At 43.9% G+C, this 14451-nt stretch overlaps 1 protein-coding gene across 4 annotated transcripts in view; it reads right to left on the reverse strand.

The window, feature by feature from the left end:
- PFDN1 (prefoldin subunit 1) overlaps nt 1-14451 on the reverse strand; it is a 964801-nt gene that overhangs the window by 826033 nt on the left and 124317 nt on the right. For 2 of the 4 annotated variants that reach the window (XM_060179209.1, XM_060179205.1), the window contains exon 5: nt 12102-12219. The exons of the other annotated variants lie outside the window; for them this stretch is intronic. In XM_060179209.1, the coding sequence (XP_060035192.1) occupies nt 12117-12219 (103 nt within the window). In that variant the 3' untranslated portion in view covers nt 12102-12116. Of the gene's footprint in view, nt 1-12101; nt 12220-14451 lie in introns of those variants that run through there. 4 annotated transcript variants of the gene reach the window in all.

The following is a 14451-nucleotide window of genomic DNA, read 5'->3' on the forward strand; positions in this document are numbered from 1 at the left end:
TTGCTAATTCTGTCTTCAGCCTCATTGATTCTATTCTCTCTCCTTTCTACTGTTTTCTGGAGTTCATCTATTTTGTTACCCTGTTCTGATACTGTTTTAGCTTGTTAAGCTAGTTGTGTTCTTAGCTCAGCTAGTTCAGTTTTTAGCTCTCTAATAACACTGAGATAATTAGTGTTTTCTTCCAGAGTCTCGTTTGTTGTTTCTGCATTTCTGATGATAATTCTTTCAAACTCGTTACTCACTCCTGTGATTATTTCCTTAACTAATGTTTGTATGTTGACCTCATTATTTTGTGCTTCACCTTTGGGGGCTTTTAGCTGGACTCTTGTCCTGGTTCATTCTCCAATATTTCTTCTTGTTGGTTTAACCATTCTATATCGTATGTTATGAGGTCCTTCTCTCAGTACTATTCAAATTACTGACCACTCTTGCCTGGATTGACTTGTGTCTAAGTAAGGTACTTAAAGTGCTCACAGTTGTGGAAATTAACGGTTGTTTCAATATTATTTTAATCTCTGAGTTGGTGCACAGTAGCTTTTAAAACCTCTTTTGTTCTTTTTCTTCCCTGTAGGCTATGGGAGCCTGAGGGCTTTTAAACTATAAGTAGGTTTCTTAGCTTAATCCCTCACTCCTGACCAAGAGATAGAGCAGGGTGGAGGAGAGATAATACATAGGTTGTGCAAAGAGACTCTCACACCCCAAGGATCCAAAGCTCCAGGCTCAATTCAGCTTCTCTGCCAAGCCAGGCATCACTACTGGGCCCTGTGAGTTTCTAAACAAGTCCCATTTATAGTAGTTTCTGAGGTAATTATTCACTATGTTCTCATCAGGAGAACAATATGGAAAGGCTCCCACCACACAACGCCACTGCTAGGCCGCCAAGGTATAGATCTTCTCCTGAGTTTCCTGGCTAGTTCTCTGTCCCCCAATGTCAGCACAGGGCCTCCCCACTGCTGCTCCAGCCTCTGAGGGCAGTAGCAATGGAGACTCACAGTTACATTTGGTGAGTCTTAGGGTAGTCCTCTCCTCCCTTCAATAGTCTTTTTGTTGGTAAAACAGACTGAAGGTGGTGCCTCAACTGGTAAACTGCTGGACTGTTACCAGCCACTTAATCTCTCCCTAGGCTCCTCTCTGTCCAGGAGCCACACATATTTGCACTCACTGGTGATTTGGTGGGTTCCTGAAGTTGTTCTAGTCCTTCCTTGTTGTGGTCCCAGATGATCTCCTTTGACATTCTTAGTTGACCCAGGAGAGGAGAGGAGAGAAACACAGCTGCTGCTGCTCCATAGTCCTACCTCTGGAAGTCTCTGAATGCCCTTATTATATATTAATTGACCATATAAGCAGGATTTTATTTCTGGACCTTTTTATTTGAGTTGAGTCAGGTCCATTGATCCATGTATGCTTTTATGATAATACCATACCATTTTAATTACTATAACTTTGTAATATAGTTTGAAATCAAGGTAGGTGATGCCTCCAGTTGCATTTTTTTCCCTCAAGACTGCTTTGGATATACCTGGTCTTTTGTGTTTCCACACAAATTCTAGAATTATTTTTGCTATTTTCATGAAAAATGCCACTGTTATTTTTATAGGGGTTGCAATTTTATTCCTTGGCTATATGAAAAAAATTAGGGGCCAGATGGTGATGCACCTGGTTAATTCACATGTTACCATGCATAAGGACCAAGATTCAAGCCTCTAGTCCCCACCTACATGGGGAAAGTTTCACAAATGGTAAAGCACTGCTGCAAGCATTTCTCTGTCTCCCCCTTTCTATTCCTTTTCTATTTCAATTTCTCTCTGTCGTATTAAATTAAATAAAGAAAGTTTAAAAAATTAAGTACTCTTTTTTGTTTTCACCTAGGCCTCACTGCACCAAAGTGACTTTTGTTGTTGTTGTTATCTATTTATTTTTTGCTCACACAGAAACAGAGAGGTAGAGGGAAAGAGGGAAAGAAACCATAGCACAAAAACTTTCCCTGTAGGGGCCAGACTCAAACCTGGTTCACACACAGGACAAAGCAGGTGACTTCCCATGTAAGTTATCTTGCCTGCCTAGTAGTATGGAAAAATTAAAAATATCCTTCCAATCAGTGATCATGAAATATCTATTTATTTGTGTTCTCATCTAGTTTTGGTATCAGGGTAATGTCAGACTCTTTTTTTTTTTTTTGCCTCCAGTGTTATTGCTGGGGTTCAGTGCCTGCACCATGAATCCACTGCTCCTGGAGGCCATTCCCCCCCCCCTTTTGTTGCCTTTGTTGTTGTAGCCTTGTTGTGGTTATTATTGTTATTATTGATGTTGTTCATTGTTGGATAGGACAGAGAGAAATGGAGAGAGGAGGGGAAGACAGAGAGGGGGAGAGAAAGACAGACACCTTCAGACCTGCTTCACCGCCTGTGAAGCGACTCCTTGCAGGTGGGGAGCCGGGGGCTCTAACCGGAATCCTTAGGCTGGTCATTGCGCTTGGTGCCATGTGCGCTTAACCCGCTGTGTTACTGCCCAACCCCATAATGTCAGACTCTTAAAATGAGTTTGTGTGTATTCCCTCCTCTTCTACCCTTTGAAAGAGTTTCGAAAGGATTGGTATTCATTCTTTGAATGACTGGACCTGGGCTTTTGTTTTAGGTTTCTGTCTTTCTCTAAACAGAAAAAGACATTGAAAAAGAATCTAGTCATTCTTTTTCTGTTTTTTTGTTGGTGGTGTATGTGCTGGCACACGCCCTGGTTTTCCTTTTACATGCTCCCATTTGTCTGCTTCCAAAGAGGGAAGACATTGAAATAAACCAGAGGCCAGGTCTTAGTGGACTTCTCTAGTGCTTTAACATTTTCTGTACTTGACTTAGGGGACTTCTGTTACTGTTCTCCACTGAGCCTGTGAGCTCCAGAAAGGTGCTGATCAATTTGTGCAGCATCTAGAGATGTTTATTTAGCAGAGTTACTGAGTGCCTCTACATGCCAGGCTCCCCTCCCATGCATGTCTGAGCAAGAGGAGGCAGCCTTTGTCTTTCTCAAGACAGGTTGTTTCTACAGGTTCTTTCTCACCCTTTTGGACTATGTCTTTGTCTTGATCCTACATTTCTACCTGACTGGTCTGAATTCCATTGTGAAATTTTTCTTTTCAAAGTATTAATCCCCACCCCTCATTTCCCACTTTAAGGAGTTTTAGTGCTTCCCTGTAATATTTTTCCATTTATTTTTAATGAACAAGAGATACAGAGAGAGACACCAGAGTGCTGCTCAGCTCTGGCTTATGGTTGTGTTGGAATTGAACCTGGGGTCTCTGAGCCTCAGGCATCAAAGTCTTTTGTACAACCATATTCTGTCTTCCAAGGTCCCCTATAGTTTTTTTTTTTTTTCTTTACCAGAGCACTGTTCAGCTGTAGCATATAGTGATGCAGGGGACTGAACCTGGGACTCTGGAGCCTCAGGCACAAGAGAGTCTGTTTGCATAACCATTATGCTGTCTACCCTCTGCCTGTCCCCTATAGTTTTCATATTGAATTTATCCTCTTCTCACCTCCTAATAAAATAAATACTTTTGCCTTCTAGCTATCTACAAAATGGAGGACCCCCCCACCCAACACTTCATTTGCACTATTCCAGCCTTTAGGTCCATGATTGTTCAACAATTTGTTTGGCATTGTATGTTAAGTCTCTTTTCAGCCACCAAGTTCCAGATGCTAGCAGGATGCGACCAGACTTCCCTGGACAGACAACCCCACCAATGTGCCTTGGAGCTCCATTTCCCCAGAGCCCCTCCCCACTAGGGAAAGAGACAGACCCGGCTGAGAGTATGGATTGACTTGTCAACGCCCATGTTCAGCGGGGAAACAATTACAGAAGCCAGACCGTCAACCTTCTGCATCTCACAGTGATCTTGGGCCCATACTCCCAGAGGGTTAAAGAATAGAAAAGCTATCAGGGGAGGGAGATGGGATACGGAGATCTGGTGGTGGGAATTGTGCGAATTCCAAATGCAACCCTGTTTCAACAGCTTCAGATCCCATATTCTTTTTTTTGCCTCCAGGGTTATTGCTGGGGCTCCCCCTTTTGTTGCCCTTGTTCTTGTAGCCTTGTTGTGGTTATTATTGTTGTTGTTGATGTCATTCATTGTTGGATAGGACAGATAGAAATCAAGCGAGGAGGGGAAGACAGAGAGAGGGAGAGAAAGATAGACACCTGCAGACCAGCTTCACTGCCTGTGAAGCGACACCCCTGCAGGTGGGGAGCCTGGGACTCCAACCAGGATCCTTATGGTGGTCCTTGCGCTTTGCACCACGTGCACTTAATCCGCTGTGCTACCACCCAACCCCCCAGATCCCATATTCTTACCAGAAGATTCTGCTGTCTTAAAGGTTCTTGTACAATATGCTGTCTGTCACTACCTTATTTCTCTTACCTTCAGTTTCTACTGCTTGCTTAGGCTGTTCTTATGGTTAGGCTTACCACTCACTAATTTGTTTATGCTTCTTTGTTTAATCCTTCATTCACTCATTTCGCAAATATTTTCTGAGCCCCTATCCCAGATGCTCATGTTACCCAGATGGTATGACCAAAAACACTGTAGCCTCTCACCCCTTCTCCAAATTCTGCCTTTCCAGTCTTTGCTCCTTGAAAATATCTCACCTTAGCCAGTAAATCTGGTGTGGCTTCCCATTCCATGAGCACTGAGGGCACAGAAGGACATGACATTATGTCACCTTTGATTTCACAGGGGCCTTGTGAGTCCTCATGGTCTCTTGCTTTCCTATCAAGAGTCAGCTGCCTAGACAATCTAGTCAGGCTACTTTTTTTTTAAAGATTTTTTTTAAAGTATTTATTTATTTTTCCCTTTTGTTGCCCTTCTTGTTTTATTGTTGTAATTATTGATGTCATTGTTGGATAGGACAGAGAGAAATTGAGAGAGGATGGGAAGACAGAGCGGGGACAGAAAGATAGACACCTGAAGACTTGCTTCAAAGCTTGTGAAGCGACTCCCCTGCAGGTGGGGAGGAGGGGTGGGGGGTGTCAGGCTACTTTCATATCTATCACAGTGCTAAGTACACGTCAGGCACTATGAATTATCCTTTTATCCAAAGGTTGAGTGAACAAATGACACCCAATGAAAACACAATGATTTTTAAGAAAAGATTGGTTTGTCCTAGAACATGATGGCAGAGGAGGACCTAGAGAGGGTTGACTTGCTATGTGGAAAACTGTGAAATGTTATACATGTACAAACTAATGTATTTTACTCTCAATTGTAAACCATTAATGCCCCCAATAAAGAAAAAAATCTCAGAAATACTTAAAATGTTCTTCAAGCCCCCAGAAGCACATGTACCAGAGTGATGTCTGGCTCTTTCTCTCTCCTCCTATGTTTCTCATTAATAAATAAATAAATAAATAAACAAATAAAATCTTTAAAAAGATTTTTTTAAAAAAGTGGTCTGGGACGTGGCACAGTGGGTAAAGCATCAGACTCTCAAGCATGAGGTCCCAAGTTCAGTCCCCAGAAGCACATGTACCAGAGTGATGTCTGGCTCTTCCTCTCTCCTTCTATGTTTCTCATTAATAAATAAATAAATAAAATCTTTAAAAAAATTTTAAAAAATGTTCTTCAAAAATTTGACTCAAAGAGAAGTCCAGCTAAGAATGTTATATAGATCTCTTACAAAAACTAAAGTGAAACTCTTACAAAACTAAAGACTACTTTCAGCAATTCTGTAGGAATCCCAGTGAACAGAAGGACTTAATTTTTTATGAAATTTTTGCATGTGATTTTTTTTTTTTTTTTTGTGTAGTGGGATATATTATTAATTGATTTGTAAGAACTACAGTTTTCCAAGTAATCATATGAGCTTGGACAGAAAGGAAGATTTAATCTTTATTGTACATGCAGAAAGACTGAAAAAAAAAAAAAGCTCATCTCTTGACTAGGCCACATTTTGTAGACAAAGAGGATATACTTGGACATCATAGTTATGAAATACATCGTTGTCAGAAAGTTGCATTTCATCCCAAGCATGAAAACAGCAGCACATGCCCTACTAGATTTCAAAATTGTAATGGATTCCTTTGGGTTTCCCATTTTTCTCTTTTTTGAAGACAGAAGTGTCTATAACATTCACTTCATATTTATTGTTACACATTATTGTGTGTGTGTGTGTGTGTATGTGGTGATTTCACACATCTAAAGATCCATGGGAACTGTCTGTAAAAGCTGTCTCAGTGGCATAAGAACAGGATATGATAGCAAAATCTTGGACTGTGAACCTGAGTTGCAGGCCATAATGGGGTTAGACTGGAGAAGAGAGTGACTTTTTCCATATAACAAATATGGGGAGAGGGTAGTTAGCATAATGGTTATGCAAAAGACTCTCATGCCTGAGGCACCAAAGATCCCACATTCAATCCCCCACACCACCATAAGCCAGAGCTGAGCAGTACTCTGGAAAAAAACAAAACAAAACAAAACAAAACCTTTGGAAGACAGTCTTTAAACAAAGAAAAAATGAGGTACCTTATGATCCAGCAATAGCACTCTTAGGTAATTATCCAGTGGACACCCAAGTACTAATTAGAAGAGACATATACAACAAGGACAATAAAAGGGAAAATAAATATAAAAAAAATTTTTTAAAGGGACATATACACCCCTATGTTCATAGCTGCTTTATTCACAATAGCCAAAGAATGGAAGCAGCCTTAATGCCCATCAACAAAAAACTGGCTAAAGAAGTTATGGGATATATATTCCATGGACCACTACTCTGCAATCAAAAGAGATAGCATCGTGTCCTTTGGGACAAAACGGTTTGAACTGACTGGAGGTTATTACACTTAGCAAAATAAGTACAAAGATGAAAGATGTTTTCATTCATATGTGGAATCTAGAGAATTGATATTCCTGAACAAAAACAGAAGCAAGCAAACTGTTTCTAAGACTTGTGAGAACTATGGTGGTTATCTTTGGGAAGTGGGAGGGTTAGGATACAGAACTTTGGTGGTGGGTGTGGTGTGGTATGGTGTGGCAATAGGCGTGGTGTGGAACTATACACTGTAATCTTACAATATTGTAACTATTGATTAATATCAAATAAAGAAGAAAAGATTGGTTTGTTTATGAGACAGACACCAGAGCCTATCTCAGATGTGGCATGAAGTAGTGTCAGGGATTGGACCTGTGGCCTCGAGGACTTCAGGTGTACAAGTTAGTGCTCTAACAGGCTGAGAAATCTTTCCAGTTCCTGTAATAATTTCTTTTAATAGCTCTTTGAAAAACTATGAGCCTTCGTTGACCTAGAATTTACCTGAAGTTTATGATAGTCTTACATGGTGGTTATTTTGCAGATGAAATGAAGGTTCAAGGAAGTTGAGGTAACTCTCCCAAGTTCAAGAAAATGGAGAAGTCTCTGGAACAGGCTTACCACCCCTGCTTCATGCTGTCTGCACAATTCAGAATGGCTCTCCTATTTCACAAATGTTGCATATCTATTGTAACTTCTGGTGGCTAATGGAGTGCCACAGAAAATATGCTTTGTCAGGCCCTTCTACCTAGGCATATTTCTTTATTTTCAGGAATAGAGACACTGCGGTTGTCAAGAAACTCAGTTTAATTCTGGCAATTTCTACATTAGACCCATTGCTTCAGCCTGGCACTTGAAGTCAAACCACAGAAAAGAGCTATGGGGGTGCACTCTTGGGCACATGCCTGGTTCTTGGGTTCTACAGTAACAATTTGTGCTCACCTGGCCGCACTCCTTCCTCATAGTGGAGGTGGGGAATATTCTATCCCCACCCCCCCTTCCCCCTTACATCCTCTCCTCCACCAATTCAGTAAGGGGAGCAGCCAGGGACCTCACTGAAAACATGTCCTATCATTTCCTCCTCCAGCACAGCCCCCACATGTTCCAGCTGCCTCGAAAAGCTGCCTTCTCTACCAAGGCAGTGAGTGCTGTCTTCCTTCCCACCCTCACTGTGCTCTGTCCAGATTCAGGCTTAGAGGCACATGTTTACCCCCACAGACCTCCCAGCCAAACAATTTACTGGCAGATGTACTGTCTCTCCCCTCTCCTCTGTATCTGCAAAGGCTGTTTCCTGCCCTCTCTATTCCTGCCCTACATGGTTCACACATGGTTTTGGAGTCTGTGTGGATGACAATGATGCCTCAGAGGGTAGCAGGAAAGCTGTGGCCCCTGCCAACTCCTGAAGGAAGCCGCCCACTGCTTGGCACTATGGAGACATCACCCTATACCCCACAGTCTTCGTTATTATCATTACTTTAAAATTTTATTTATTACTACAACAATAAAACAACAAGGGCAACAAAAGGGAATAAATAAATAAAAGAAATATTTAAAAAAATCCAAAAAAAAATTTTATTTATTATTTTACCAGAGCTCTCTTCTGCTCTGGCTAGTGGTGTTTCTAGTAAACAAACTTGGGACCTCTTTCAAGTCCTATGTACAACTGCTGCACCATCTCCCTGGCCCAGGACCTCACTTTTGTAGCCTCTCAACTTATTTGTCCCTTAGTGCTGGAGCTCTCTTTATCTTGCCCTCCCTTCTCCAACCTACTGCACCTCTCTCTCTGCCTTTCCTTTCCTGTCACCTCTTCTTTCTCTCTGCTTCTGGTACCTTCCCCTCTCTTGGATCCCTCAAACTTCATTTGACCCACCTCTTCCTCCACTTCTGTTCCTCCTGTTCCCCTTTTTATATCAGTCAAACCACCCAGAGTTCAGATCCGGCTTGATCTTCCTCTTCTATATTGCCATGCCCTCCCTGCCCCCCTTTTATATTAATTTTTTGTTTTGGTTTCAGGAAGCCAGGGAATCCACAATTAGGATTTCACTACTCCTAGATCTTTTTTTTTTTTTTTTTTTTCATTCAGATAGAGAGAGAGAGCAGAGAGAGGGCTGGGGGAGAAGGAGAAGAGGATAGAGAGGGAGGGAAAGGAGGGAGGAAAGGGAGATATGAATGAGAAATACCACCAGAACTTTCCCTGATGCCATGGTACTCCCATGTGGTGCCAGGGTCTGAATCTGGGCTGTACTATGCAATCTACCCAATGAGCTATCTCCCCAACCCCCATTTGTTTCTTCTAAAAATAAATACATAGGTGCCAGGTGGTGGCACACATGGTTGAGCGCATGTTACAATGTGCAAGGACCCAGGTTTGAGTCCCCAGTCTCTACCTGCAGGAGGAAAGCTTCATGAGTGGGGAAGCAGTGCTGCAGGTGTCTCTCTGTCTCTCTTCCTCTCTATCTCCCCCCCTTCCCTCTTGATTTCTGGCTGTCTCTATCCAATAAATAGATAATAAAAAAGCCAATATATATATTTAAAAAATAAATATATAACATCTAAAAAGTGTCACTTTAATGAAACTACATGAACTGTACAGGTGGTTCTTAGATAAGAGGCACACCACCCACTAACTCTTTGTCTTCAGGGACTGTATCTCTACAAACCTGATTTTGCCTGTTCTCTGGCACCAAAAGAAGCTCACTAGAAATTGATAAAATAACTTTTTTGGCCTAAAAATTCCATCCTCGGAAGGACGAAACCTCCATTGCAGTGTAAGGAATAGGAATGTAAAACAAACCCAATTAGTGAAGAAAAAGTGAAGGGGTGAGATAAGCAGTGGTTTTTCAAACAGGGCCTCTCAAAGGGTGTTTTGTTTTCATTTTCAAGATGATGATGTATGTGGGGAGACTGGAAAGTCACAAGGAGTATGCCTGTAGCAAGCAAAGCAAGGAGTTTGAAGAGAAAAATAAACTTCTAAAAGGAAAAATTAAATAAACAAAACAACAACACAACATTGCAAGCAGGACTTGCAAGCTTGTTTTAGCCTTTGCTTTGCAGGCAGTCAAGTGATTTATCTTCTGACAAAACGAAGGTGACCTCCTTGAAGGCGATCTAGGCCCAGTCTTCAGTCACTCTCCTCCCCTCTGCTGACTCAAGGAAGTCCAGTTACATTCTCCAGCAAAGGCTGCAAGGCTTGCCGAGGTCTGTGGGGGCGCTGCAGCGGTCAGCCTCAGCCAGGGCTTAAACCTACAGAACCAGATGGGTTTAGATAGTGAAGAAGCCAGGAGCAGCATGTCAGGGCCCGGCTTTCCAAGCACTTGGTCTACCGGTGAGGGCGTAAACTTTGGAGAACTAACCCAATGCCAGTGTCTGGAAAAGTCTGGAGTGATCAAGCCCACCTGAAGGCCCGTGCTCCACTCACCGAGGCTCCAGGCTCCTGTCGTCGGAGGGGCGGGGCTTGTGCCATGACTCCTCCCTGCTGGGCCGGCCACCCGCCCCACCCCCCGCGCGTTGCCAGGGTGATCAGGTGACTCCCAGCGCGAGGCGCTCGGGGCGGCTGTGACGTCAGGCGCCCGAAGGCTCCATTCTTGCTGCGAAGCAGGTGCGGCGAGTCCACTTGGTCTCTTCTTGTTCCTTCGGGTCCCGTTGGAAGCAGTGTCCAAAGAGTCGGTGGAAAGGACAGGTGAGGCTCCACGGCCGGCTGGGCTGTCCTCGTAGTGAACAGGGAGGAGAGGGGACAGGTGGGGTGAGCGAATCCCCGAGCTCCCCAAGGGGCGCCCCGAGGGCCGGCGGGCTGGCTGTGCCCAGGGAGAAAGGCGGCGAGTCGGGGACGCGACTGCATCCGGCCGGGGCGCGGCTCCTCCGGCTCCGCGTAGCTGCTGGCGGCGGCTGGGGACCCCCTTGCCGCCCACAGGTCTCGGGCCTGGGACGAGGGCTCGGCGCTCCAGCCTCTCTCTCCGGGAAGGCAGCAGGCGGCTCCGAGGCGGGCTCGCCACACCCCGTCGCGGGGCACGGCAGCAGGAGGCGGCTGCATCTCTTCATCTCGAGGCGATTTCTGGGCGGCTGCCTGGGACCCGCTGCGGCCGGGGGCGGGGGCGGGGGCGGGGGCCGGGCGGGGTGTTGCGGGGCGGCTGGAGTCCTGACGTGGGGGCAGTGGCTTGAGGATCGGATCTGTTTGGGGAAAGGAGACTCAGCTCCCCCCGCGGCGGGGGAGGGGCTGGGCAGAGGAAGGGGAGCTTGGGTGGAGCAGACAGCGAAAGACTTTCGTGCCTGAGGCTGTTAAGTCCCAGGGTCAATAACCCAGCCCCACTGTGAACCAAAGTTGAGCAGTGCTCTGGTAAATAGAGTAAATAAAATAAAATAAAACTGTTTCCTAAGGGGGAAAAAAAAAGGAAGGGGCCATCTGTGAGCTTGTGCTGGGGGTAAAGGAAAAGACAAGAGACCAAGGTGCCAGCCCCCCCCCCCCCCACTTTATTTTTGGTTGGGGGAGATTGAGAAATAGATTCAGCCTGCTTAGGAAAGCTCTTGAGTTAACTCAGCTGAAAGTTTGTGAGCAGACACAAGCATCAGCTTGATTGGGTTAAACTCAGGAAACACTAGGATGGGTGGGAGAGTCAGTGGCTGGCTGAGAGAGAGGTGGTCCCATGGGATTCTCTAAACCTTGTTGGTGGAAATGTAACATGGCCAGATATACTCCCCCATCTTTTGCTAGCAGACTTATTAAAAAATAGATAAAGGAGAGAGAAGTCGTGCAGCCCATTTTCTGTTTGGTAGGATTTAATGATCACCTGCACATTGGTTTTAGTAACCACAGCACTTAACCTTTCCAAGAGTCTTACAAACACCTTTTATCCCCGGGGTGAAAGCCAACCCCCCAGTGACTGGTAGGAGATTTAATGGGGGGAAGTTATTAAAGGATGGTCCATACCCCAAACTTGAAGTATTGAGGAAGCTGCTTTAATTGTAGAACAGAAATCTCCAACGCATAAGGCCATTTGAGTGTTAAGTGGACTTTTTTGTCTTAGTTTTCTGAAAATCAGGAAGAAGATATTTTGATTATTGAGTATTAGATTATTGAAGAGGAATGACATGATGTCGTATGGCTTCTCCCAACTCCAAAGCTGACAGACACTGTGATGACACCCCTCCTCCACTCCCTAAGCCCCCAGATACACAGCTGTCCATTTTATATTGATTTATAGCAGCGTCTGTTTTCTGGGAGAAAATTGAAATGGTTGAACCTTCTTACCAGTTTGTTTTGTATTTGTTTGACTTCAGAAAGCAGAATTGGACCTCCAGGGATCCTGTGCAGTAAAAGGCAGTTCAGGGAATTGCTGAGAGCTTGGGAAGGTGGCGGCAGCTGGTGTGTGCATAAATGTAGCAAACAGCACAGCACTCCAGGGAGGGCAGAGCCTGAGTGGTGGCACTAGGGGAGAGGAACTTCCAGTCAGACCAGTGACAACATTTCCTGTACAAGAAGATTCGCTGTAAAAGTCTGAATATAGAGAGTCGGGTGGTAGCGTAGTGAGTTAAGCATAGGCGGCGCAAAGCACAAGGACTGGAGTAAGGATCCCGGTTCGAACCCCCAGCTCCCCACCTGCAGGGAGTCACTTCACAGGCGGTGAAGCAGGTCTACAGGTGTCTGTCTTTCTCTCCCCCTCTCTGTCTTCACCTCCTCTCTCCATTTCTCTCTGTCCTATCCAACAATAACAACATCAATAACAACAATAATTACTACAACAATAAAACACGGGCAACAAAAGGGAATAAGTAAATATTGAAAAAAAAGTGTGAATATAGTCATCCAAGCAATGTGTGTTTACCATGTATCATATTATTTTTATTTTATTTTATTACCAGAGCACTGCACAGCTTTGGCCTATGGTGGTGCAGAGGATTGAACTGGGACTTTGGAGCCTCAGACATGACAGTCTGTTTGCATAACCATTATACTATCTACCCTTGCCCATGGTAGTGATTTTTAAGGGGTTTTGCAGGACCTTAGGATGACCAGAAATTAGATTTCTTGACTACATTTAAAAAAAAAATGGAAAAAGGTAATCATTTTCTAAAACTCCTTGGAAATGTTTGAACCAACCAAGTAGTCATGCTTAATTTGGAAAGAAACAGTCCCATCACCCCCACCTCCCCACCTCCCCATCTCCAACCCAATAACCATGTACTTAACTGATTTAAGTATAAAGACTGTTAGGTAGGTCTAGAGTTTTGGGAAACTTTCTGTTTTCATTCACCTCTGCTACCCCCACAAGTTTTCCCATTGGTAGAGAATTTAAGATTCAGTTGTCAAGGAAAAAATGTTAAGAGGGATTCAATAAATGTAAGTTATGATAAACACTAGGGCAGGCCACTTTGGGACCAGACTGAGGTGAGAGGCAGTGTGGGCCACTTATCCAGAGACCCAGAACATTATAAGCTTTTTGTCACATAAGGCCCTGGGGTAAGGGAAGGGCCTCCTTTCTTAGCACAGAAACATCCCCAGCCTTGAAACAGGATACTTTCACAGAGGTATCAAACTAATGAGAGGCATATATGAAATTTGAGTTCCTCCAAAGCAAAATATTTTAATTCTTAGATTCTTGAATGATTTAGTTTGAGGTATAGTGAAAGAAAATAAAAAAAGGCATTCTAAATTTTTGTAAAAGCCTCATTTAAGCTGTAAGACTTTGTTTCTTTTTTTTCTGGAGTGTTTGGGCTTGGTTACCCATAAGCCTATAATCAAGATCTAGAGGCCCAGAGTAAGTGCTGGTTTGTATTTCATATGTAAATCAGTTCAGTGTGTTCCCCACTCTTTTTTTCCCTGCTGTTTAAGAGTGCTTGGAGTAAGCCTATAACTTAGCAGGTTGTGTGATTTCCAACCCAACACCCATCCTTTCAACCTGAAAGGAGTTAGTAATCTCATCTGAGACCTAAGTGAGTATAACTTAAGTTAGGAGTGATATATACTTCTTTTAACCATGTCAGTCAGCCAGTGTGGCTACTCAGTTATAGAGATTCTTGAGCTGATTGAGGATCCCAAGGGGGTCTACAGAGTTACATTCATCTCTTAGACTCCTGACATGTGACTTGGCTGTGTTCTCAGGGAGGGGAATTCTGACAGGAGAGGTTTCTTGTTTTTCTCAGGCTGAGCTATATGCTGTGTTCTTGTTTTTTTCCCCTCAGGCTGAGCTGAGTGCTATGTTCAGGCTGTCAAGCTTTCTGCTCTTGACCAAGGCTACTAATTTTTTTGCCTATAAAATGGAGTCAGCAATTAAGAACAGTAACAGACGAGTAGAGTGGTCTGGGAGGTGGCACAGTGGATAAAGCATTGATCTCTCAAGCATAAGGTCCTGTGTTCAATTCCTCGCAGTAGCACATGTACCAGAGTGATGCCTGGTTCTTTTTCTCTCCTCCTATTCCTCTCCTTAATATATCAGTAAAATTTGGGGGCCAGGTGGTGGTGCACCTGGTTAAGCACACACATTACTGTGTTTGAGGACTGAGACTCAAGTCCCCATTCCCTGCCTGCAGGGGGAAAGCTTCATGAGTGGTGGAGCAGTGCTGCAGGTCCCTCCCTCCCTCTCGCTTTCCCCCCACCTTCTCTCAATTTCTGGCTGTCTCTATCCAATAAATAAAGATAATTAAAAAAATTAAAATAAAA

Source organism: Erinaceus europaeus, chromosome 2 (assembly GCF_950295315.1).
Source record: "Erinaceus europaeus chromosome 2, mEriEur2.1, whole genome shotgun sequence".
Lineage (NCBI taxonomy): Eukaryota > Metazoa > Chordata > Mammalia > Eulipotyphla > Erinaceidae > Erinaceus > Erinaceus europaeus.